This window comes from Pimephales promelas, chromosome 19, assembly GCF_988280905.1.
Source record: "Pimephales promelas chromosome 19, fPimPro1.hap1.1, whole genome shotgun sequence".
NCBI classification, from domain to species: Eukaryota; Metazoa; Chordata; class Actinopteri; order Cypriniformes; family Leuciscidae; genus Pimephales; species Pimephales promelas.
In genome coordinates this window covers 25,176,374-25,199,250 of record NC_142787.1, presented here as the reverse complement: position 1 = coordinate 25,199,250, position 22,877 = coordinate 25,176,374, and the positions used below count along the sequence as shown (strand labels likewise).

The following is a 22,877-nucleotide window of genomic DNA, read 5'->3' as shown; positions in this document are numbered from 1 at the left end:
GCCACAAAATCAAAATTTTCTAAGAAAATCCTCCATTTCCAGCATAAATCATGAATTTGAGTAAATCACACATTAAGTGACAGTTCAATGTGACAGGAAGGCAATATTCAAACCAGAAATAATGAGAGCAGTTTAACAGTAATAGGTAAGGTTATAGATGGCACCTGGGATACAGTGGTTCTCTATCAGGATTGGCATTTTTGGATTTTTTTTTTTGCTTCACTGCAAAACAGGAGTTTTTAGGTAATTCGAGGCTGTCTGGCGAGACGCCACATGAGAATTCAATTCCTGTCTTGAGGAGGAGAAGGTGTAAAGAAGAGAAGAGGCAGGAAAGGAAATTATAACCTGCACACTCACACAATGAATCACAAAGATAGGTGCAGCACTGAATCTTAAAGTTTCCATCACATTCAGGAACATTTTTATTAGTAAAGGGGCATTCTTAATATTCAACATACAATTACAATGAATAAGAAACTCTGAAGGGGAAGATGGGTATAGGAACCTTTTATCCATAGGAACTAGCTGCGACTGCCCAATAAATGTAACACAAGCTCCTCGTCTTCGGCCAGCGACAGTCCAGTGTCCAGAGGAGCTGCTGTGGACTCCTTCCTGGGCTTCTTTCTGCCCACCTGTGTCTGCTGTACTTCAACATCATCATCATCCTCACTGCTGTCGCTGCTGAAACTTCTCTTCCTGCCACCATGGTCTGATGAATCGCTGCATAGACAAAGATAAAACAAGGGTTAATAGAAGGGAAAGACTAGCTATATACAGGGGAGAGGGGGGTAAGATGTGACAGCAGTGTCTCCCCATTAATCTAGAAAAATGCACACATTTTTTTTTTTGAATAAAAATATATGTTTGGTTCTGCACCTGCGATGTTTGAGTTGGTGGAGGGTTGACATGCGAAAGGAGTGCAACTAGTGTCGAGAAACTACATGTTACCTTTACAACCTCTTAAATTATAGTTAAAACTTTTGCTATGCCATTTAATATTATTCTAAAAAAAAAAAAAAACTACTTTTCTTATTTACACGTATTCCTAAATACATTTTACAGTTCTTAACTCACCTATTTTTATTTGCAAATACCTTTCAACCAAAAACTGACGGCTCTGAAATATGATTGGATGAGACATGTGATTTGGTTTTATAAAAAAAAGGTTAATGTTATAAACATTTTTACATGTACAGTGGAATAAAATACTATAATATAATATAAAGAAATTTTAAAAATCATGTTAAATCACCTATATATATATATATATATATATATATATATATATATAGGTGATTTAACATGACCTATTACTATATATATATATATATATATATATATAGTAGGATGTTGAGGAATTATGTATTACATTTTATTAATTGAACTCTGCTGCCTTTTAATATATATATATATATATATATATATATATATATATATATATATATATATATATATATAAAATCAGTTGAGTGAAATGCTGAGCCCTGTAAATTATGACAGTATGACGGATTTTTTTTTATTTTGAGTGAACTGTCAGTTTAGGAACACTGTATATTAGTTTAATTTTGATTATTCGTGCAGCCCTAGTTGTTGAATCCCCTCTCCTGTGATCCGTTAACTGCTGTGACAGGATCAATGAGTAAGTCAGTTAAACTTGAGAATGAACAACTGAGAAGAGCCTCGTAAATGAAAGACCAGATCAACTGATTCATTCGCAAACATTGATGCTTTTCACACGCTCCTTCATAAACTGACCAATCATATATTTGATTATAACTCAGCATCCATTATCACTGCACTCCCCCTTTAAGAAATATTCCCAAAGACTTGAACAGCATCTTGCTATTCTGGATGCAAAGCACTGGCAGGGGCAGAGGTGAGGCAGGGCCAATAAGATCCCATTAGATTTATGGAAGGGGGTATCTGTCAAGACAGCAAAGCAGGAAAGACAGGAACCGCAACAGGGTCTGTGATGCCTTTGGCTCCAGTCTTGAACAACAGCCTTCGATTTGACTGAAGAGAAAGTGGTTGAGTGAGCCAAAGGAAGAGGAAGAGAGAGATTTATCAGATTTACAGCGCTGGAGCCTCACTTGCATTCGGTAAGTGTAGCCATGCAGTAAACACCCCGCACCAAGTCATTAATCAGAACCACTGCTCCTGTCTATGCCGTATCACCTGCACCGCTACACCAAGAGTGTTTGTGTGTGTCGTCGAGCGTCCTAATGTGCGTACATGAATGACAGAAAAACAGAGACAGAGGTGCAGGCCGACAGTTGGAAAGATCAACGCCAAAGGAGAACAGACGTGATCAGGCTTTACAAGAGAGACAAAAAGCGAGTGTTCGAAACAAAAGGGTGAGAGTGCCAAAAGAAAAGCATAATGAATCGTCCTACCTCTCACTTAAAACTGGATGTAATTATGCATTTTATAGATTATCTAGAGACAACTAAAGGATTAGTGCTTAATGCTGCCATGGCCGAAAATGAATCATCGTGATTCATTTTCCCCTGCAGAGGGATTCGTCCTCTGAGAGGCAATTCTGCAGCGGACCCCAGTACAAAAAGAACACCAGATCAGCATGCCTGAGCCTAATCGAACGCTACAAACTCGATACAAGCAGAGAGAGCTGAGAAAGCCGAGCCGGTAATTAAGTATCAGAAGAATCAATTCCTCATTTCGGAATAATTACGGCCTCGTGATGTGGTGTCAGACTAATTGGCTTGATTTACCAGTGTAATGGTTTTTCCACTAACACAAAGCACTGCGTACCCTTCGCAATGCAATGATGATGGGAAAATATGATACTTGGTTCCACTCTCAAATATAGGGATTCAATTTGAACCTGTACACAATTAGAAACTTCATATTTTAGAGGATCAATATCAGTTAGGCCGTGTCCTGTGCCTTTTTAGAGCTCCAAGCTTTTCACAAAAAACTCAATCGGCTTTCATTGAGATGAATTTCAGAGCTTTAAAATGCAGCACGGCCTTTGAAAATGATGAAAGTCATTCATGTTGTTCGCAAAAGCTTCGTTCTTACCCATCTTCCTTGGAGGAGGACGCCGATTCACACACTTTGTCTGGGTCAGGAAGGGTGCTGGGATCAAATTCTTCATCAGCACCTGACAGGTACGCTACCACCTCATCATCCTCATCCTCGTCATCGTCATCAGGTGCAGCAGCAGCAGCTGCTTTGTTTTTCTCCTGTATAACAGAGGGAATACTGTTTTTTCAGATTTATACTTGTAATATACCAATAAGTAAAGATTATATGATATCTTCAGCAATTAATATTTTCTTTCCCATTCACACTTTGGGATTTAGCCTGATTACCCTTGTGATTTCATTTTAAAAGTCAGTGCTTAATATAGGTTTGATCAGGGTCAAAAATGTTTTGTGATCCCATTTGTAGTCATAAATGCATGTTGCCAATGCCATATTGCATTCTTAGGGCCTGTTCACATTTCGCGTCTTTTGCGCGCTCAAGTTGGTTATTTCAAATGTAGGCGTGCGATATGCGTGCTCATAATGGAAGCGACCCGCTCGTTTTTTTTCAAGCGCTAACGCGTCACATCGAGATAATAACCTCAACTTTTCAGAATGCTGCAAGCGCACCATAAGCGCACAGTTGGTCACATGACAAGAACCAACCGGAGCGCAACAGCCCTAGCGCTTTGGAAAAAGGACAACGTGGCGCGCCCAGCATTTTCTACATGGTTTTAGGCGCTATATGTGAATTTGGCCTTAGCGTGAATACTGATGCGCCCTGATGGATAGCCAAATCATCATAAAACCCCTTATAAAACAGCACATCAGTCCAAAAAAATTAATTAAATAAATAAATAAATAAAAAAGTGGGAATTTTTTTTTACTTTTAGAGGTACAACAGTATCTCACTGGAGCATTACATTAAAGGGACAATTTATCTACCCCTAAAAGCTGCATATTAGTACCTTAGAGAATAGACTACTATGATAGTTACATATGAATAGAATAGACTACTATGATAGAGATAAGTTACAAAGTTGTCCCTTTAATTTAAAGGTATTGTCCCAGTGACAAGCTGTTGTACTGCTAAAGGTCGAATTTTTCCACATATTTTCTGAGTGTATTCGAGTCAGCTGAGCAACTGCTTTTGAGATAAAGGCTAATGCTAATGGATAGATCTCTGCAGGTATTCTAGACCTTCTTGTGGCCATTGGCTCATCCTCTACAAGCGACACCTCTCCCTAAATATGTCCACTCTTTGATCATTTAGAACCAAATAGTGTCCATTTTTTTAAGTGGTAGTGGTGAAGGAATCAATACCAGCTCAGTCTCTGTTCTTTAAAATGTTCAAGAACCTAACAAATCTGACCCTGTGCCAGCAACAACCAGGTTTATTTTCCCACATGCCTGCTCCACCTTCAGACTGACTTCTTGTGCCCTCAGGCAAACTTCTTAAACCTGGTACGGTTTGTCTGACCCTGTGTTCTGATCTTTTCTTTTTTAGTATAGGTAAGAAAAATGAATAGCTGTGGCCAGACAGCAATTTCTTCCTTCTTTCTTTCACAAAACCCCCATAAATCTACACCCACAGTGTGTACATTAAAATAAATACAGTACTATGCACATCTAAACAGTATTTGATAGATACCTATATTGATAAATTAATTTTCTGCGTCAATGTTGTTTTGTAAAATGAAGCATACAAATTGAACTGTGTTGGTCACTTCACACATCAGACAATGTCTTTCTGTCCAAGTTGGGTGGCACTTTGACTGAATAATCTACAATGTAGACCAGCCTTTTGCTGTTAAAAGTGTTGGTTACAGGGGACTGTGTATATTTGTGCTTGGACCTGATAAGGGGTCTGTTCAGGCACAGGATACTCCGCATTCAGCAGTGTTTCTGCCTGTGCTGTAATCTAATCATGCTTTGTAAGACCCATTTGAATTCTGCTGACAGACCTGCGGTTTGTACAGACGAGTCTATGTGCACTGAATAACGCCAGAGTATGAGAACAGCCGAAAAACGGCTGTTGGTATAAAGCAAGAACTTCAAACAAAATTAGAGCAGACAAAAAGAAAGGGAATATTAAAACATCCCATATTTAGTATACTAACATTCAATGTCTGGGGTCAAAAAATAAAAAAAATAAAATACTATAAAACTAAAATACTATAAAAATAAAATATACTATATATAAAAAAAAAAAATACTATAAAATACTATAAAAATAAAATACGAATACTAAAGAATGAGATCTGCGAGAAACACAGGTCTCTGAGCTAGGGATGTAACCGGTTAATTAATTATCGGCCTGAAATTACTCGATTAAATTCGGGGTGGTGATGGCGCAGTGGATAAGACACATGCCTTTGGCGTGAGAGACCCAGGTTCGAATCCACTGTGAGACACCAATGTGTCCCTGAAAAAGACACTTAACCCCTAGTTGCTCCAGTGGCATGCGACCTCTGACCACTAAGTCACTTTGGATAAAAAGCTAAATGAATAAATGTAAATTAAATTAATTGTCGGCTAATTGAACATGACACGAGATTCTCACGCGAGAGACCTGACACAAACTTGAGGCGGCAAAAAAGAAACCAAACATGAAACATGAAAAACCAGCTGTATTCTACTAACAATAACTTATAGCAATAAATCCTTATTAGCTAGGCTCCTTGCATGCCAGCTAATAACTTTTTTTTTTTAAAGCTGGGTCTCCAACATTAATAGCACTGTGTGCAACTGGAAAGACTTGATGACATTTTTTCAAAACTGTCTCCACTGATAAATAACACCCAGGCTAACTTGTCTAATGTCCAAAATCCTGAACCACCCCTTTTAGAGTATTTCTTAAATCAAATAAATGCAGCCTTGGTGAGCAAAATTTTTTAAAAGACATTAAAAAAAAAAATCTCATAGACCCCAAACCTTTGAATGGTAGGCTATTTAAAAATTCAGGCATTACATTAATGTTACAAAAATATAATTCTGAATTATAAAAACATTATTTAAAATGTATTTAATATTTATTATTTAATACAAAGAGGGATTTCTGGGATGCTGGTTAGATAGATGCTGTCAGAAACATTTTAATATCCAACATACTGTGAATCTATAAAATAAATAATATATTCAATACATACATTTCCATGATTTAAAAAAAAAAAAAAATTGGAAAGGTAAAACTGAGCATTTTGAAGAGAAGTTTTCAGTAAACAGATGGTGTGATATTAATGAATATCTCTGATGACTGTCACCGATTGAACAACAAGACTTTGAAAAATCCATCTATTTCCTCAAACTGACAGGAAATGAAGCAGCACTGCTATCTGTAACAGCATATGCTGTCTAAAGGGGGATTCAATAGCTCTAAATAAATCTGGACTACTCATAACGATGGACAGATCGACCACCAGTCAGGCTGTTAGGTCGAAGGAATGAATGAATGCTAAGAGAGCGCTGAGATTCATTGTTAGGGAGTTGATGAATAGTCTTGAGTTCTTGGACAGTCCGCTGCATTGATCAGATGACAAACGAGAGAAGAGCAGCAGCTGCATTTCCATATGGATACGCAGAGCTCAATCCCCTAGCGAGGACAGGCAGAGAGAGACGGGACACATGACAGCTGCCAGCCTATGAATTATGCGGGAGGCAAAGGCCAGAGACTGAGGGGCATCTCACCCCTCTAACTCCCTGTGACAGGAATTACTCATTTCGAATCAGAAACAACTTTATGAGCCTTTGAAATCATCAACATTGCTTTAAAACCTTAATTCACGTACACAACCAGCACTCATCATTTATATCTAACTGGATGTTACAGCTTTCCGAGATGACTCAGGGATCCGGTTGACGTACCTCTTTTTGCTGTTTGTTCGCTTCCCTCCGAGCTGCTTTCTCCTTCAGTCTTTTCTCCTGTTCAAAATGAGAGATAAAAGAAACAGACTTAATAAAAAGCTGCACTATACTCAGATTTGGTCTTGGCACAATATCATAAACATGTCAAACAGCCAGAGGTGGAGATTATTACATACGACTCAATTTAACTTTAGTGCTCTGCATTTCTTTTGGAGAGAGATTGAAGAGGACTTGATGTTTGTCTGGAGTCATTTTCTGATATGAAGGGTGACTGAATTGCCAGACACAACTATACACATTACTAATGACTCGCAGATGTCTGGGAGACGGGAAATATTAAGAGGTTGAGGGTTGAATGGAAATCAGAAAATTGAGAGTGTGATAAAACCAATGTCAAGTGCATTTCATTGGCTTTCGAAATGTCAAATGATGCAAAATGTGGAAAAGCATCAATAGGTTCACTTGGATACATCATTGAACAAATATCAAAGCCACAGCATTAAAGTCAGATACAGTGGTAGTTTGCCATTAAATATGTCTAAATGTTTTGTATAAAATATTAAAACTAATACTTTTAAAGACCTATATCATTAGTTAGATCACTGTAATTAAAACATGTCAAATAATTTCACTACTGGTTTAGGCAGATATTATAATTTTTTTTACATATTCCAGGGTACGTTTTTGTGGTAACATGAGGTAATTTAATAAGAATAAATATTGTTTTAATTAATAATTAATTACTAGGATTTACCTATGTACTCAAGTTAATTTTCCAACCAGTCAGCCTTTGGTATTTTCTCTTATTTTTACTATGGTATATTTTATTAATAATACAATTTAACTGATCAAATACATATATAATAATAACAATAATAATAATATAGCTGCAAGCAGCTATTATCGGGGCCAAGCACAAAAAGGAACAATGTGACATAAGCAATAAGCAGCTAAAGATGTTTTTAGATTATTTTAATCAAAATGGCTGAAAAAAAAAAATCACAATCACTGTAATATGATTAAATTGCTTAACACTTGATCAATTATCAAATTATTATGGTGTGGTCAGTGTTAGGTGACCAATATGAAAAGTTTGGACTCAATATGCCAAATTGTTACCGCCAAAGAACAAATACCACCACAAATTTGTTGATGTGTTACTCGAGAACGGAGTGGTCAATCGAAAAGCTTTTGATAACTTTTTATAAACATGGTTTGAAGATGATCTGAGCCAATTTTGGCGAAAATCAGGCCAATGGTCTGTTCGAGCAAATACGCTATAATTGGTATCATTGTTCTCGGCATGACCCAAGGAATCTACCAAGTTTCGTTAAAATTGGTTACCATCCACCCACCCACAGATCCACAAGGACATTGTGGAACTTTTTCATAACAAAAATATCTTAGGAGGTCCAGGACTAAGCCTACTCTTAAAGTCCATCAAAGCGTTTTTAGCCAGCTGAAAACGCTAGACGCTCTGCTGAAAACCCCTAGCTGTGGGCGCTTGAGAGCGTTTTGGCGGAGCAGTGTTTTTTCTGTTGAGACGTTTCGTTGCCATGATCCAGAATATCCGCAGTACAGTTTACTTGTAACTGATTTCATACTAAAAATTTATTTTTCATCCATTTTGTTTGTTTAGCTCTGCTGGTTGACGTTGTTGTACAGAAAGAATGTTGTGACAGTTGGTCGTTGTGGTATTAGTCCCACCCCTCCTCCACTGTGATTGGACGGTTGGGTAAAAAGTGTCAGTGATGAGTGCTGCGTTTTACCCAAAGTTGAACATTTTTCAAATCTAGGCAACCAGTAAAAAGCACCAGACAATCGGCGCTACAGCATGAAAAAAAAACGCTCAGTGCCTCGTTATGCTCATGGCGTTTAAAAAAAACGAGGCGCACCCATTGAAAACATATGCCAGGCACGAGGATAAACGCGTTGGTGGACACACGACCACTGGCACGTCACATATGTAGCAAAACCCATCAGCGGTTTTAAAAGAACAGGAAAAAGTCTAGGCGTTAGTCTCTGAATCTAACAGGTCTCAGTTACAAATGCTATTCTGCTTGACTCCATGAATATATATATATATATATATATATATATATATATATATATATATATATACACTGTATATAAATATATATAAAAATGCACCAGCGAACCCAGTGTGTCTGATTAATGAGCATGTACATGTTACTGATGGATTACTGGGTAGCTGCCTCTCAAAGTCTAAATAAAGTCCAAAGCCTCTCAAAGTCCTAACTAAATAAATTAGAATGGTTAAGCTTTTCACAGAAACTTTCACAGTCTTCTGCGTTCTGCCTCGTATCTTTCAGAGAAAAATATAATAAAAGAGGATTTTTTACTGCATGCCAGTCTTCACTTGACAGCACTGGTAGGAGAAATTGGCAGGAGAGACTGGCACCAACATGTTTTTATTTTTTAGTTCTTGCTTAGCTGAGAAGTGAAAGACATAAAAATGTTGGCAATACAACCTAACCAGATATTATAACACTGGCTAAATAGCTGTTTGGCTACTGTGGAACATTGTTGCATCAGAGACTGTGCAAAACAATGTTTTATTCATTGAAATGACTAGGCAAAAAAAGGCATTACATCTTATTTCACGCTAGGGATGTGCTCGAAGCCTTTATCCAAATTCAGGCATGAGAAATGAATAAACCATTATACGGAGCCTCTAAAGGGACATTGTTAGGGTTGCTGTAGTCGGTTACATTACAATACATCAGATTTAACTTATCACGTGAAGATAGTGAGGAGGGAGGATTTGGTGCATGTAACAGATCCTGGGTGTAATTGACAAATATCTTACCTTGTAAAATGTTTAGTCAGTCCTGCCGCTCCCTATACAAAGTACGCGCATAGCTGTCAACATTGAAAATAAGGGAGATTTCCCGGAAACCATCCCCAAAATAAGGGATTTGTACAGGTACAGTGTTGTAAAGGCAGTGTACAGTTTTTTTTTTTATAACACATCCGAGGATGAATGACTTCAAGCCAAATCTGTCTGATCTTTTACGTCTCACACAATACGGGATATTTACGGGAAAATACAAAAACGAGAAGACAGCGGAAAAAGAGCTAAAATACGCGAGAAAGCAAATAGCAAGAATGCATTCAAAAGTGATTTCAATACCCGCATATTGATAGCGGCTCCCTGATGCCTGCAAATAAATTAGCCAACAATGTAATTATAATATAATTGTGAGAAAACGCGAAGCACTGAAATATATTTTTCTTCTATATCCTTTCCATCACCAGTACCTTTAGGGGCTCCGTAGAATGCATTATTTCCTTTCTGAACACAGTATTCAGCTTCAGGCTTATCCCCATTTCACACTGACTTTAATATTTGTTTTGTTTTTTTTCAATGGATAATTATTTTGATTAAACAGAGCCAGATAGCCTAGTGCAATCTGGCAGAGATTGAAGGAACTTCTGTCACTCAAAGCTCTTTAGCATAAAATAGAGCCAAAATATTTACTTGTACCCCCAGAGATTTTAAATTCATATCTGGGTAATTTAACAACACATTTGCATATGCGCAGTTCTATGATTTAGGTTGATGGTTAAATTACATGCAGGTAAACAAATGAAATATTTTTAGTAAAAAAAAACAAAAAAAAAAACATATTTTTACTTCCACAAAATTAATAAATATGTAATCTTTTAGGAAACATTGAATTTTGATTTCAAAATATGTAACATTTAAAAGTTTATAATTATTGATTTTATTTTAAAATATTTAACAATTTAAATGTTTATGATTTAATTAATTATTTGTTTTTATTTCATTTTTATTTTAAGAAAACCAACTTTGGGCTTTAACTGGAATGGAGAAAGGCCAATCCTCATCTGTGTCCAGTTACAGAAATAGATACCATTATTTTTGTGCTTTCCCAGCCCCAGCGATCGATTCCCAAAAAAAAAAAAAAAAAAAAAAGAATAAACTGAAAACTGCATCAGACATAAACCAGGAATGTGCTTCACCAAACTTGCCTCTTAACAAGAAAACACCCTCCACTGAAGTGGTGCAAATAGTGTAATTTTGCCAGAGAGAAATCCTTTAAAAGCTTGTCCCATACTCAGAAGTACAGTAATAAGTCAGAGGCCCAATCTCGAGCACTAATGCCTGGAGCTTGAAGCCACTCTGCCTGCACAGATATCTCAGTTATTTTCGATCTGCCTGAACCTGCGAGAGCACCAGCCACAGGGCCAGAGTGTCTTTTCGATTGCCCGTTGCCCTCAGCTCCTTCAATATTACTTTAATCTGAACACCTGGAGCTGAACACAATGAATCAAAGGCCTCTCTGAATCATTTTATTAAAGGAGAAGCCACATGGACTCAGCCTGAACCGGGAGGATGGAAAATATGATGCTAAAGTTGATCTCACCCTGTGTTTCTCCTGGATTTTACGGCGGTACTCGATCTTGTCAAACTCCTGGTCCTCTCTGCGGAGTCGCTCTTTGGCTGCTTCCACGTTAATGCCAGATATCTCTTCGTCCTCCTCTTCATCTGGTACCATGGTCCTTTGCAGCGGAGGCCACTGCTGCACCACCTGCACACATATCTCAGTTCATTTATACTGCGTTTCTTGACTATTCCTCACATATGAGTTCTGATCATACAAACCTTTCCGTCCTCAGTGAAGATCTTCTTAGTGTTGACCTTTAAGTTTCTTTTATGTATTTTCTTTGCATCTTTGAATTTGGACTCCTTTTGTTTGTCATTCCTGGAATTAGCATCTGAGTCCTAAAGAAAGAAGAACATGTTTTACATAACCATATGTAATCATAAAAGCTGTCTGGAGCCAAGATTAAACCTACTGAAAACGAGAATTCACAAACAAGCTCCGGAATCAGCTCATTCGATCCCTTCATTCAACCAGGGCATTGACACCCAACACCACTCCACACTATTGCTTTCTCCTTTGCAGTCATTAAAGTTGAGTGCTGATGAGATGTGAAAAGGTTCAGATCTTGAAGAAAACCACTTTCCACTTAACTCCTCTGAAAACTCAAAAAAGGTACTTGCTCATCTGCACTTCCTGCACAAACTATAACAGCCTTTAGCCTGATCACATCATTTTGAAAAACGACTATAGAATAGTACATCTATAAAAATTATAATCAAATCATTTACATGATTCTGACTAATCAATATAATATTGACAATTGAAAAAAGCTACCAAAAGATGATCATTCAAAGACATTTGATTATTGTGAAGTTAACTGAATTGATATAAATTGTCTTTAGAACTGTAAATATTGTTTTACATCAATATTTGAATTTATTTTATTATTAAATATTATGCAGTGTTTATTTGAATATTTTTAGGGCATGATACAATCTATTGTGTGTGTGTAATTTTTTTGTCATACTTTTGGGGTTAGTACGTTTTTTAATGTAAGATGTTTAAGTCTGTAATGCTCAACTAGACTGCACTTCCTTAAATAAAAATAAAGTAAAAACAGTTCTGTGAAATATACTGTACTGCAGTATTTGATTGTGAAGCCTAAAGACATATCAGGTAATTACGACATGACTCACAGGTTCGCGTCTCTCATAAACTTGCCAGGTCTGCACAGGAGTCATGCTGTGTCTCAAAGGCATATTGAGAGAAGTGTTACATAATTTAGCATGTCCTGATATCTGCAGGCCTACTGAAACAACAAGCTTTGAAAGCAAAGTGCACAGAACTTGAATAGAAGCCCTTCTGAATCACAGTGCAATGGATAAGCTGCATCTCAATTATTTTCCTCTTTTAGTATCAAGGAATATGCAGGTTTGTGATTTGGTATGATGCATACAGGAACATCCTGTTAAGATATAATAATGTATATTTCGATTTTTCAGCATGGAATTATGTGACTATTACTCTATTACATGGCCAAAAGTATGTGGACGTTTCCTTCTGAGTAATCGTTTTAGCTATTCCCATCACAATTACTAACAGGTGTATAAAATAAAGCATACAGTCATGACATTCATTTTGAAATGGGACCTTTTACTGCTGCCGGTGAGCACAAAGTAAAATAACTGTAATGACACCAGATGTGTGTTGTTTACCTCATCGGCTTGGCTTTCTTCATTGATATTGAACACGTCTTTACGTTTGACAGTCAGCAGGTCCAGATCGTCGTCGTCCTCTTCGTTAAACCCACATAGCAGAGCAGGCTTTAATGTCTCCTCCTTTTCTTCTTCTTCCTCCTCCTCCTCCTCCTCCTCAGACTCTGAGGACTGGGACTCAGCTTGTTGTCCTTCGAGTTTGGCTTTGAAGCCCTGCAGCTCATCTTCAGATTCGTGTCCTGCAGCACCGCTGTCATCCTGCGCAGCTCCGCTCTTTTGCTGCTGGGTCTTACTGAGGAACCGGACCCGTGGTGCCACCGCCAAACCCAATGACCTGACAGTGATGAGATCACACAAATATGAAATTGAACAAACAAATGCCTCTTTTCTTTTAGTTCTTTTATGAGAAGCAAACATTTTTTTTTACACTTTTTTTTAAACCAAGACAATTTTGGCAAATAAAATTAATTAATTTATATATATATATATAATATATATATATATAAATAAAAGCTGAATATTAAAAAAATAATAAATAAAAAAGTTACATGCTGCTTTAAAAGAAAGTAACTATTCAAATATGATTATAAACATGACTACTGAATATATATATATATATATATATATATATTACCACTTTTAATAAATAGAGAGTTTTTAGTTAGTTTTTGAAAGATTTATACCCACCAAGGCTACATTTATTTGATCAAAAATACAATAATACCACTTATATTGTGAAAAATTATTTTGCAATATTATTAAGTTAACCTTCACTGTCTTTGTGGGCAGGAAAACATGAGGAAAGATAGCCGAGAATATAGACACTAAGTGTATAGCCACTTCTTTTAGGAGGATTTAATTACATAACAATGACACATCATTTTGAAGTACTCATGCGTTTGTTCAAAGTGGACACACATGCAAACACATTTACACAGAAGACAGCTGGTACAGGGCATTACTTCACAGCATCAACTCACATGGCATATTCTGGGAGTTTGAGCTGGAAAACATCAAAGACATCTTTGTTCTTCATCAGATAGACTGAGCGGAGGTAGGACACAAAACACTGTATTTGAGAGGAGGGGAAAAAATACAAGAGGTATTACAGAGGATAAAATCGGAAAACTTATCCCTGATAAACACATTAGTGAGAGTGCACAAGCAGGCGTTTCATGGCAGCAATGTGCCCGATTACATTTCACGCTGCTCATCTCTCTCTATAATAAGCCTCACAAAGCTCAGTCCCGAGCGTGAGGCAGACAATCAGATTATCCTAAAAGCACGGCTCTGCTCTACAGTATAACATCAACCTTCAGTGTTCAGGACAAGGTGTGACAGACTGCACAGGAAGTCAGGTCTCCTCTTTGACCTTACCCTCTGCGCCCGCTCCTTCTGGTCCATCTCCTGCGCCAGGAAGGCTTCCAACTTCTGCTGAACTGACACCAACTTCTCTGGGTTCACTCTGAGAACAAATTAAAACAAAATGATCATGTCAATGGTATTACAACTGGTATTACAATCTGTGGTCAAGGCAAGTGTATATATATATATATACAGTATATATATATATATATATATATATATATACATAAAAGGCTTATTAATCAATAACAGTTTATTAAAAATAAAATGGTTTGTAAAAAAACATCATATACATAGATCACATATATTGTATATAACACACATATACAATGTATTTAAAAATAACACACACACACATTCAATCTCTGCATAATGCTGATGAACCAGCATCCTATTACATCTACAGCATCCTATCCCACCTAGCATCCATCTTATTTTCACAGTGCAATCACACAGGAAACGAAGAGCTGCACTCACTGGATTTTGTTAATGGGAACTTTCTTCTCTTGAAGCTGTGCAATCATGCCTTTTTCCTCCGAGGGCAACAGGACCAGAAGCGCCTCACCTTCCTCCTTATACCTACAGAGAAATAGAGAGTTAAAAGGAATAACTGCACTCAAAACATGTCCTCTTTTCTTTGACACAGAAAACAAATATTAGCATTCAGGTTTGAGTAAATGATGTACGATTTTTTATTTTTAGGTGCACTATCCCTTTAAGGTCCCACTGGGTGGTCTGCTTCAACACGGGCCTCTCACACAAAGGTGTCTTTTTTTAAACACTCAGCTCTATGAGAGCTCGTGTTAAAGCTTTCTGCTGAGGGTGGTGATCTATGAAGGGGAGTTACTGAGGATATCGATTCCACACAGAAAAGACAAGTATAGCACAAAGAAAATAGACAGCTTTAGACGACGGCAGATGTGTGCTGTCTCGCTCTCAGCGTTCAGAAACTTCACATGTTTCTGTAGTTAGACTGTAGAGCCCTCAAGGTGAAACTAACAAGTCAAGCCAGAGTCCAAAAATGAAACTCAATAGTTGAGATGGCATTAATCCATCATGGGAAGTAGAGAATAACGGATGGATTATTTCATCCGCAATCGCATCACAAAAACTCATCATCCGTCCACACCAACATTTTTTTATCTATTTTTAAAACCGCACCCACCAGCTATCCACTGATTGGGCGATACAAGGCACTGCTTATGACAGCCGCTAGACTAGAAAGCACTCAGAATATCAGCAGTGAACTCCGTCTCTGATCGGCACACAAGGACAAAAATAAATAAATATCCTAAATTAAACGCATTTCGGCAAACCTGACCTTATTTGATAGGCTACTGTACAATATTTTCATTGTAGCCTGATAGAAAACGCATTTTGTCACATAATTTTAACATGCTGCCATTGTATGGGGCGCCGTTTGTAAAGCGGCTCACGCTAAAAATAACAGCAACATTGTCACGCTTCAAACAATGTTTAAAAAAAAAAGTGTCACTTTTTAGCACATTTACAACAATATTTGTCAACTTATGTGATATTAAATAGTTAAATCTAAATAATACTTTGTGATATTAAATAGTTAAATCTAAATTTTAAATGTTAAATGCTAAATCTAAATGTTAAATCTAAATCTATATGTTGAATCTAAATGTTGAATCCATTCGATTTCGAAATCTAAATAGATTTTTCAGGCACAGTGCTGTTCATTTTAAACCATAAACAGGCCTAACAATCAAATAATAAACTATTGAGCCTCAATATTAAAGAAATGAAGACTCTATTCATTCCGAAATACGATGAAATTCCACCGCACAACAGTGCATGTTCACATTTGTAATTGTCGAAATGGAAATCAGAAACAACACCAATTCTGCGATACAGATGAACCTTTATTGACCGCCCGCCAGCCGCTCGAATATATTAAAAAAAAAAAAAATCTCTCATTATAAAATCTCTAATGGGTAGTGTCAAATGACGAATCTGTACAGTGCTTGAATATTAATTTATGTAACAAGATATCAGTGCAAGTGTCAGAAAACTAGTTATATATTCTAGTGTGTCAGTGTGTGTTTAAGAGCATCAAGGAATAACAGCACATAGAAGTGTGCACATAAGAGCACATAGAAGTCATTGCTGTCATAAAAAATGTCATTTAAAACAACTGAAGAGCAGAATTCAAATTTCAACACTGTTTCCGTATGGATCGAGAATATGGAAGAGATGAGGAACGGATCAAATCTGCCATCTAGTGTTACAGCTAAAAAACACTCTAGTGCAAATAAAGATTCCTGTTAAGATTTTTACAATAAGGTTTCAAAATGTAAGCAAGTACAGAATAAAAAAAGTTTATAATACAGTGTATCAGGGTTACCTGGCAGCTCTGCCAACTCTGTGAATGTATGTGTTCGCATCTTCAGGACAGTCAAACTGCAGCACCCAGTTCACAGCAGGGAAGTCTAAGACCAAAAAACAAAAATGTTCAAATATGACTGTCAATCAAACAGAATTCTTTGTAGGGCGTGCGGATTAATATGATTAATTCATACAATTTTAAACAGAGCACTAGTTTCAGTCATTTAAACCAATATGCACAGATGTCCACAGAACAAATGTCCATTACCAAGTCCTCTGGCAGCGATGTCTGTGGCAAAAAGGACAGCAGAGGTCTTGCGGACAAAGTCATTGTAAACCTCCACCCTCTTCATCTGCTGCTGTTTCCCATGCAAAGCAAGTACGGAGATACCAGGACGTAACCGGCAGAAGACCCGGTACAGATACTGAACCTGAACATGAGGAGAAAAAAAACAATACATCTCAAAGGAAATACTAACAAAGATAAATAATTACATTACATAAACGAATTACACTACTAGTATTCATAATGACCATCCTGGAAATAGATTTGTTATTAACAAAAGGAATATAAGTTATAAAAGCACACACAATAATTAAACAGGGGCTGGACAAGGAAACTAGAACACCTGGATTTACACCACAATATTTTATTAGTATAGTGTAGGGACTCTTTTTGCGGCCAATACAGTATCAATTCGTCTTGGGAAAAACAGATAAAAGTCCTTCACAGTGGTCAGAGGGATTTTGAACCATTCCTCTTCCAGGACAGCAGTTAGTTCACTATAGATGGGGAAAACTCCTCTAAAATACCCCAAAGTGACTATTTAGATCTGGTGACTGAGCAGGCCATGGGAGATGTTTCATGTTCATTGAATTAAATTGTATTAAATTTACACAAAAATACAAAATACAATATTAAAACAAATGTACTATGTATTTTCTGAGAACATACACAATGATGTACTAAAGAGCAGAAATAGTTTGAGCACTTACCTCTTTGCAACAGGCAAAGAAGACTATGATCTTCTTCTGAAGGTGACTCCTCAAAAATGAGAAGAGCATGTTGATTTTCTGGTGCAGCTCACACACCACATAGTTCTGTTCCAGAGTTGCAGGAGTACTGCAGAGAAGATTAGTGTAAAAGATCTGCATGCCCATGATGTCAAAAAGCCACCGACATTAAAGGAGTAGTTCACTTTTAAAAAAACTTTTACTGATAATTTACTCACACCCATGTCATCCAAGATGTCCATGTCTTTCTTTCTTCAGTCGAAAAGAAATTAAAGTTTTTGATGAAAACATTCCAGGATTTTTCTCCATATAATGCACTTTAATGGGAACCAAATGGTTCAAGGTCCAAAACACAGTTTCAATGCAAACTGTTCAAAGGGCTTTAAACGATTTCAGACGATGAATAAAACCCCGTTTACACCTGGTATTAAAATGCGATCTGTATCCAGATAAGTTATCCGGATAATAAGTACTGATTCCATTTACACCTGGCCACATAAATGTGTTTTTGCAAAACGGATATAAATCCGATCTTCACCTCCTGCGTTATATGCAGATTTATTGGATTGCACGCCACCAAAAGCAACAGATCTGAGCGGCATTTTATTGATCATCAGCTAATTTCCAAATCCGAGACATCAATAAGAGAGAGTGGCAACAGGCCTGGTAAGATAATTTCGTTTCTTTACTTGAAGATGTGTTAACTGCGTCTGTGACTTACTTTCACTTTTATTTGCGATGTTTGCACGTTGAATAGACGCTCAGCTGCGGTGATGCGTGTCGCATCTGACTAGGCTATAACATGACATAGCCTATATAACACGCTCTCACTCGTTTATTTTTTAGCATTTTTGGGAGGAGTAAAATATACATATGTGGTTTCAACAACCAGATTGCGTTTACACCTAGTAAAGATCCGGACACAATGCGAGCCAGACTACCTCCAGATGTGGTCAGGCAGATCCGATCACGATCCGATCACAACGCGTTTACACCTTGCATTAACATGCGTTTTTTTATTATCCGGATAACTTATCTGGATACAGATCGCATTTTAATACCAGGTGTAAACGGGGTCTAAGGGTCTTATCAAGCGAAAACAATAGCTCATTTTAAAAAGAAAACAACAACAAAGTTTAAGTTTTATAAGCTCAAACGCTCGCCTTGCTCTTTTCTGTGATGCACGTTCGTGACTCTCCTGTTCGAACTCATTCATCAAAATGAACAAATCTTTTTCTGAGTCAATTCGTTCATTCCGTTCGTTGAATGAACCAAATGACTCGAAAAAAGATTCGTTCACTTTGAACAGTTTGCAGTTTGCACTGAAACTGTCTTTTGGACCTTGAACCGTTTGGTTCCCATTAAAGTGCATTGTATGGAGAAAAATCCTGGAATGTTTTCATCAAAAACCTGACATGGATGACATGGATATCTTGGATGACATGGGGGTGAGTAAATTATCAGCAAAGGTTTTTTAAAAGTGAACTACTCCTTTAAGAGCAAGCTGACTGACCCAACTGACAACACAAAATACCATAAAAATCACGATCTTACCTGAACTTGGCCTGCTCATGGACCGACACATACTCTGGGTCCTTCAGGCTCAGTCTGGCCAGATCTTTGACAGACCTGGTCTGAGTGGCAGAGAAGAGAAGGGTCTGTCGTGTTTTCGGGAGGTTTTCAACAATGGCATTGAGTGTGTCAGCGAAACCCATGTCTAGAATCCTGTCGGCTTCATCGAGCACTGCCGTGGAAGAGGAAGCATGTCATGTTATTGAAAATAATGGGATGAAAATGACACCTGCACACATATACACCACAGTTGAAACGTTTGGGGTCAGGATGCAAGGAATTGATTGGAAGTGACAGCAAAGACTTTTACATTGATATATAAAATTTCTATTTCAAATAACGCTGTTCTTGTGAACTATGTTTTAGTCAAAGATCATGGAAAAATGCAGTTTCCACAAAAATAGTTCCAAACTGTTTTCAACATTAACATGAAATGTTTCTAGAGCACAAAATCAGCCTATTAGAATGATTTCTGAAGCACAATCACGTGAGCATTTTTTAAATAAATGCAGTTGCTGAGTATAAGCCTTTCAAATATTATCAACACCGAATATTTGAACAGAAGTGTATTCACAGCACTTTCTAAACATCATCTTACCAAGCATGAGTAGATTTGAAGCATGAAAGGTGGACGTCTCGTCCATGTGCTGCAGCAGACGTCCTGGGGTGCAGATAATTATATTTGTGCGATGGATCTTCTCTGATTCACCTTTCAGGTCCTGCAGTCATTGACAAATAATAATCAATTATTACACAATAAAAAAAAAAGACATGCAAGAGGCACGCAAAACACTAAAAAACTAGCGAGGCACACCTTTCCACCAATTATAAGGCCGGCAGAAAATTCATGGTTCTTGCCGATCTTCCTCAACACCTCAAAGGTCTGATAGGCCAGCTCTCGGGTGGGAGAGATGATGAGAGCGCCGAGGCCGTCATCCGCTGTCCACTGTTCACGATACAAGCACTCCAAAACCTGTGGAGACAGTGTTATAGAGGCTTTCGAATTAGGTTTGAATTCTGAGTAACACTGCAGAATTAAAAGTCTTTTACTCATCCTCATGGTTCTCTAAAATGTTGATTATAAATATATGTTTAATATTAGATAATAAATATTACACTACCAGTCAAAGGTTTGGAATAATTATGTTTTTTTTTTATGTTTATGAAAGAACTCTCTTATACCCAACCAAGTCCACATTATTGGATGAAAAATTCAGTACAAATACACTAATACTGCCAAAAAATGATTACAACCGCAATATATTTTAAAATGTAATTTATTCCTGTGGTACAAAGTTGAATTTTCAGCATCACTACTCCAGTCTTTAGTTTCACATGATCCTTCAAAAATCATTCTTAAATGCAGATTTGCTGCTTAAGAAACCTACCTTTTTTTATATTTTATACTTTTTTAAATACCTTTTTTATATATATTTTTAACATTTACAATCGTGTCCATATTAACACACCTATCTAATTTCTTAGAAAGAATACTGGGTTGCGCTATTCAACAGTACGTGTACTACTACTTACCTAAGAAAATACTGGGTAACATAAGGTACTTTATGGGTTAAGGTTAGGTTTATGCACAGGTTCAGGGTTAGTACCAAGTTAATAATCGATTTTTGTAATTACTATAATAAGTACATAGCATGTACATGGGGAACATGACTCTAAAGTAAAGAGCTACCGAATAATGTTACCAAGTTAAAACTACAACAAACCTCAGAGGTGTATTATTGCTTACCGGGATGAGGAAGGCCAAAGTCTTTCCAGAGCCGGTCTTTGCAGCACCAAGAACATCTTTACCTCGCAAAGCAAAGCCAATGGTCTGCCTCTGAATCTCAGTGGGCTGCCTGTACTGAGCCACAAGAAGACCTAATGACATGATCAAGATCATTATTATTATTAAGGTCAAGACGACATAAGTGAACATATAATCATGCAAATAAACAAGATTGCTCACCTTTCAGAGTCTTTTTTGAGAGTGGAAAATCAGAGAACTTAACAGCCTCTTTGGAGTTGATCTAGGAAAACAGTTACTCATGTCAAAACCTTCACAAGAAAATCAAGTGGCATTGGTGGAATGGTCAAAATGGATTGGGTGTATTAGGACCTCAGAAAATATCAAACTGATGTAAGATGCAGACCACTAAAACACATCTGAACACTTAAGTTAACATGCTTAATCCAATCAATCCAAATTCTTGATATATAAACATTTCTATCAGTTATGTACGTGGCCTGTTCTGTCCCAGAACTCAAGAACCAGTGACCACTGAAAATGTGAATTTGATGTGATGTTTATGTGAAGACCTGAGCTGAAAGGCTGCCTGACTAGATACAACTATCAGCAACACTTAAGCATGACTAGTAAGATTTGAGCTTGTTAACATTCCTCTTAAGTGTCAACTGTTTACACGGTGCCTGACCTATATGTCAAGCCAGATGTCACAACGTGTAAATAAACACGTGACAACCCCTAGAAACAAGCAATAGACGCCAGAAATGCTTCATAATATCAGCAGATTCATATATCTTACCTCCGAGTATTTCTTCACCAGTCTCTGTATGTTTTCTCTCTCCACCTCCCAGTCGCGTTTCTTCCTATTGGTCTGTTGAGCTCGTTTGACTCTGGTTTTCGTCTTATCGTACTTCTTTTTCCATTTCTCAAAATTCTTTACAGGGTCATCGGTTACCTTTATCTTCTCTTTTTTATTTTTCTCCCTCATATTCACTCTATTTCGTAGATTAGGTCGTGTGTGACCAACGTAACAACACGTGAATGTTTACTTCGTGAGATGTTTGGCTTGCAGTGAGTGTTGCTGATTAAGTGAATCAACGCCATCTAACGACCCGGGGCGGTGGGACACTTATTGATCAAACAGCTCGCGCTAGCATTTCAAATAATTAATATTTTACACATTCCATTCTATTTTAATCTGTTATACATTTGATAAATCTACTTATAATCTACGCGAAGAGATAATGGGATGGAAGAATATAAGTTTTTGTTTACCGTACGTCATGGGTATATTGGTCTACTGTAGGCCTACCTCAGAAACAGTTGCTTTGTGGTTATTTTATATTCAGTAAAATGATAATTTACTCACCCCCATGTCATCCAAGATGTCCATGCCTTTCTTTCTTCAGTCGAAAATAAATTAAGGTTTTTGATGAAAACATTCCAGGATTTTCTCCATATAATGCACTTTACTGGTAACCAAACGGTTCAAGGTCCAAATGAGAGTTTCAGTACAGCTTGAAAAAGGGCGTTAAACGATTCCAGACGATGAATAAGGGTCTTATATAGGACTCTTCGAGTCATGACTCGAAAAAAGATTTGTTAATTTTGATGAACGAGTTTGAACAGGAGAGTCACGAACGCGCATCACAGAACAGAGCAAGTAAAAACTTTTTTATTTATTTTTTAAATGAGCGATCGTTTCGCTAGATAAGACCCTTAATCATCATCTGGTGTCATTTAAAGCCCTTTGAAGCTGCACTGAAACTACTCTCATTTGGACCTTGAACCGTTTGGTTCCCATTGAAGTCCATTATATGGAGAAAATTCTAGAATGTTTTCATCAAAAACCTGAATTTCTTTTCGACAGAAGAAATTAAGACAAGGACATTGT

The 22,877-nt window shown here is 37.2% G+C and overlaps 1 protein-coding gene across 1 annotated transcript; it reads right to left on the bottom strand.

Annotated features, from left to right (window-relative positions):
- Positions 1-386: 386 nt before the first annotated feature.
- ddx10 (DEAD-box helicase 10) lies at positions 387-22,069 on the bottom strand. The gene is made up of 18 exons (XM_039687152.2): positions 21,783-22,069; positions 21,206-21,266; positions 20,987-21,117; positions 20,054-20,212; positions 19,838-19,958; positions 19,222-19,411; positions 17,650-17,776; positions 16,922-17,084; positions 16,673-16,757; positions 14,779-14,880; positions 14,314-14,401; positions 13,917-14,005; positions 12,937-13,270; positions 11,500-11,619; positions 11,261-11,425; positions 6,849-6,905; positions 3,040-3,203; positions 387-720 (listed from the first exon to the last, which is right to left on the bottom strand). Exons 1-18 carry the CDS (start codon positions 21,969-21,971, stop codon positions 522-524), a joined length of 2,544 nt encoding a protein of 847 aa, XP_039543086.2. The 5' UTR covers positions 21,972-22,069; the 3' UTR covers positions 387-521.
- Between the last annotated feature and the right edge of the window lie 808 nt (positions 22,070-22,877).

Coding starts and splice junctions, on each gene's coding strand:
- ddx10 (XM_039687152.2), bottom strand. CDS start 21,971: ATGAGGGAGAAAAATAAAAAAGAGAAGATAAAGGTAACCGATGACCCT. Junction 14,881..16,672: donor AGAGTTGGCAGAGCTGCCAG/GTAACCCTGATA, acceptor ATTTCTCTGTAG/GTATAAGGAGGAAGGTGAGG. Junction 3,204..6,848: donor CGAACAAACAGCAAAAAGAG/GTACGTCAACCG, acceptor TCTGTTATACAG/GAGAAAAACAAAGCAGCTGC.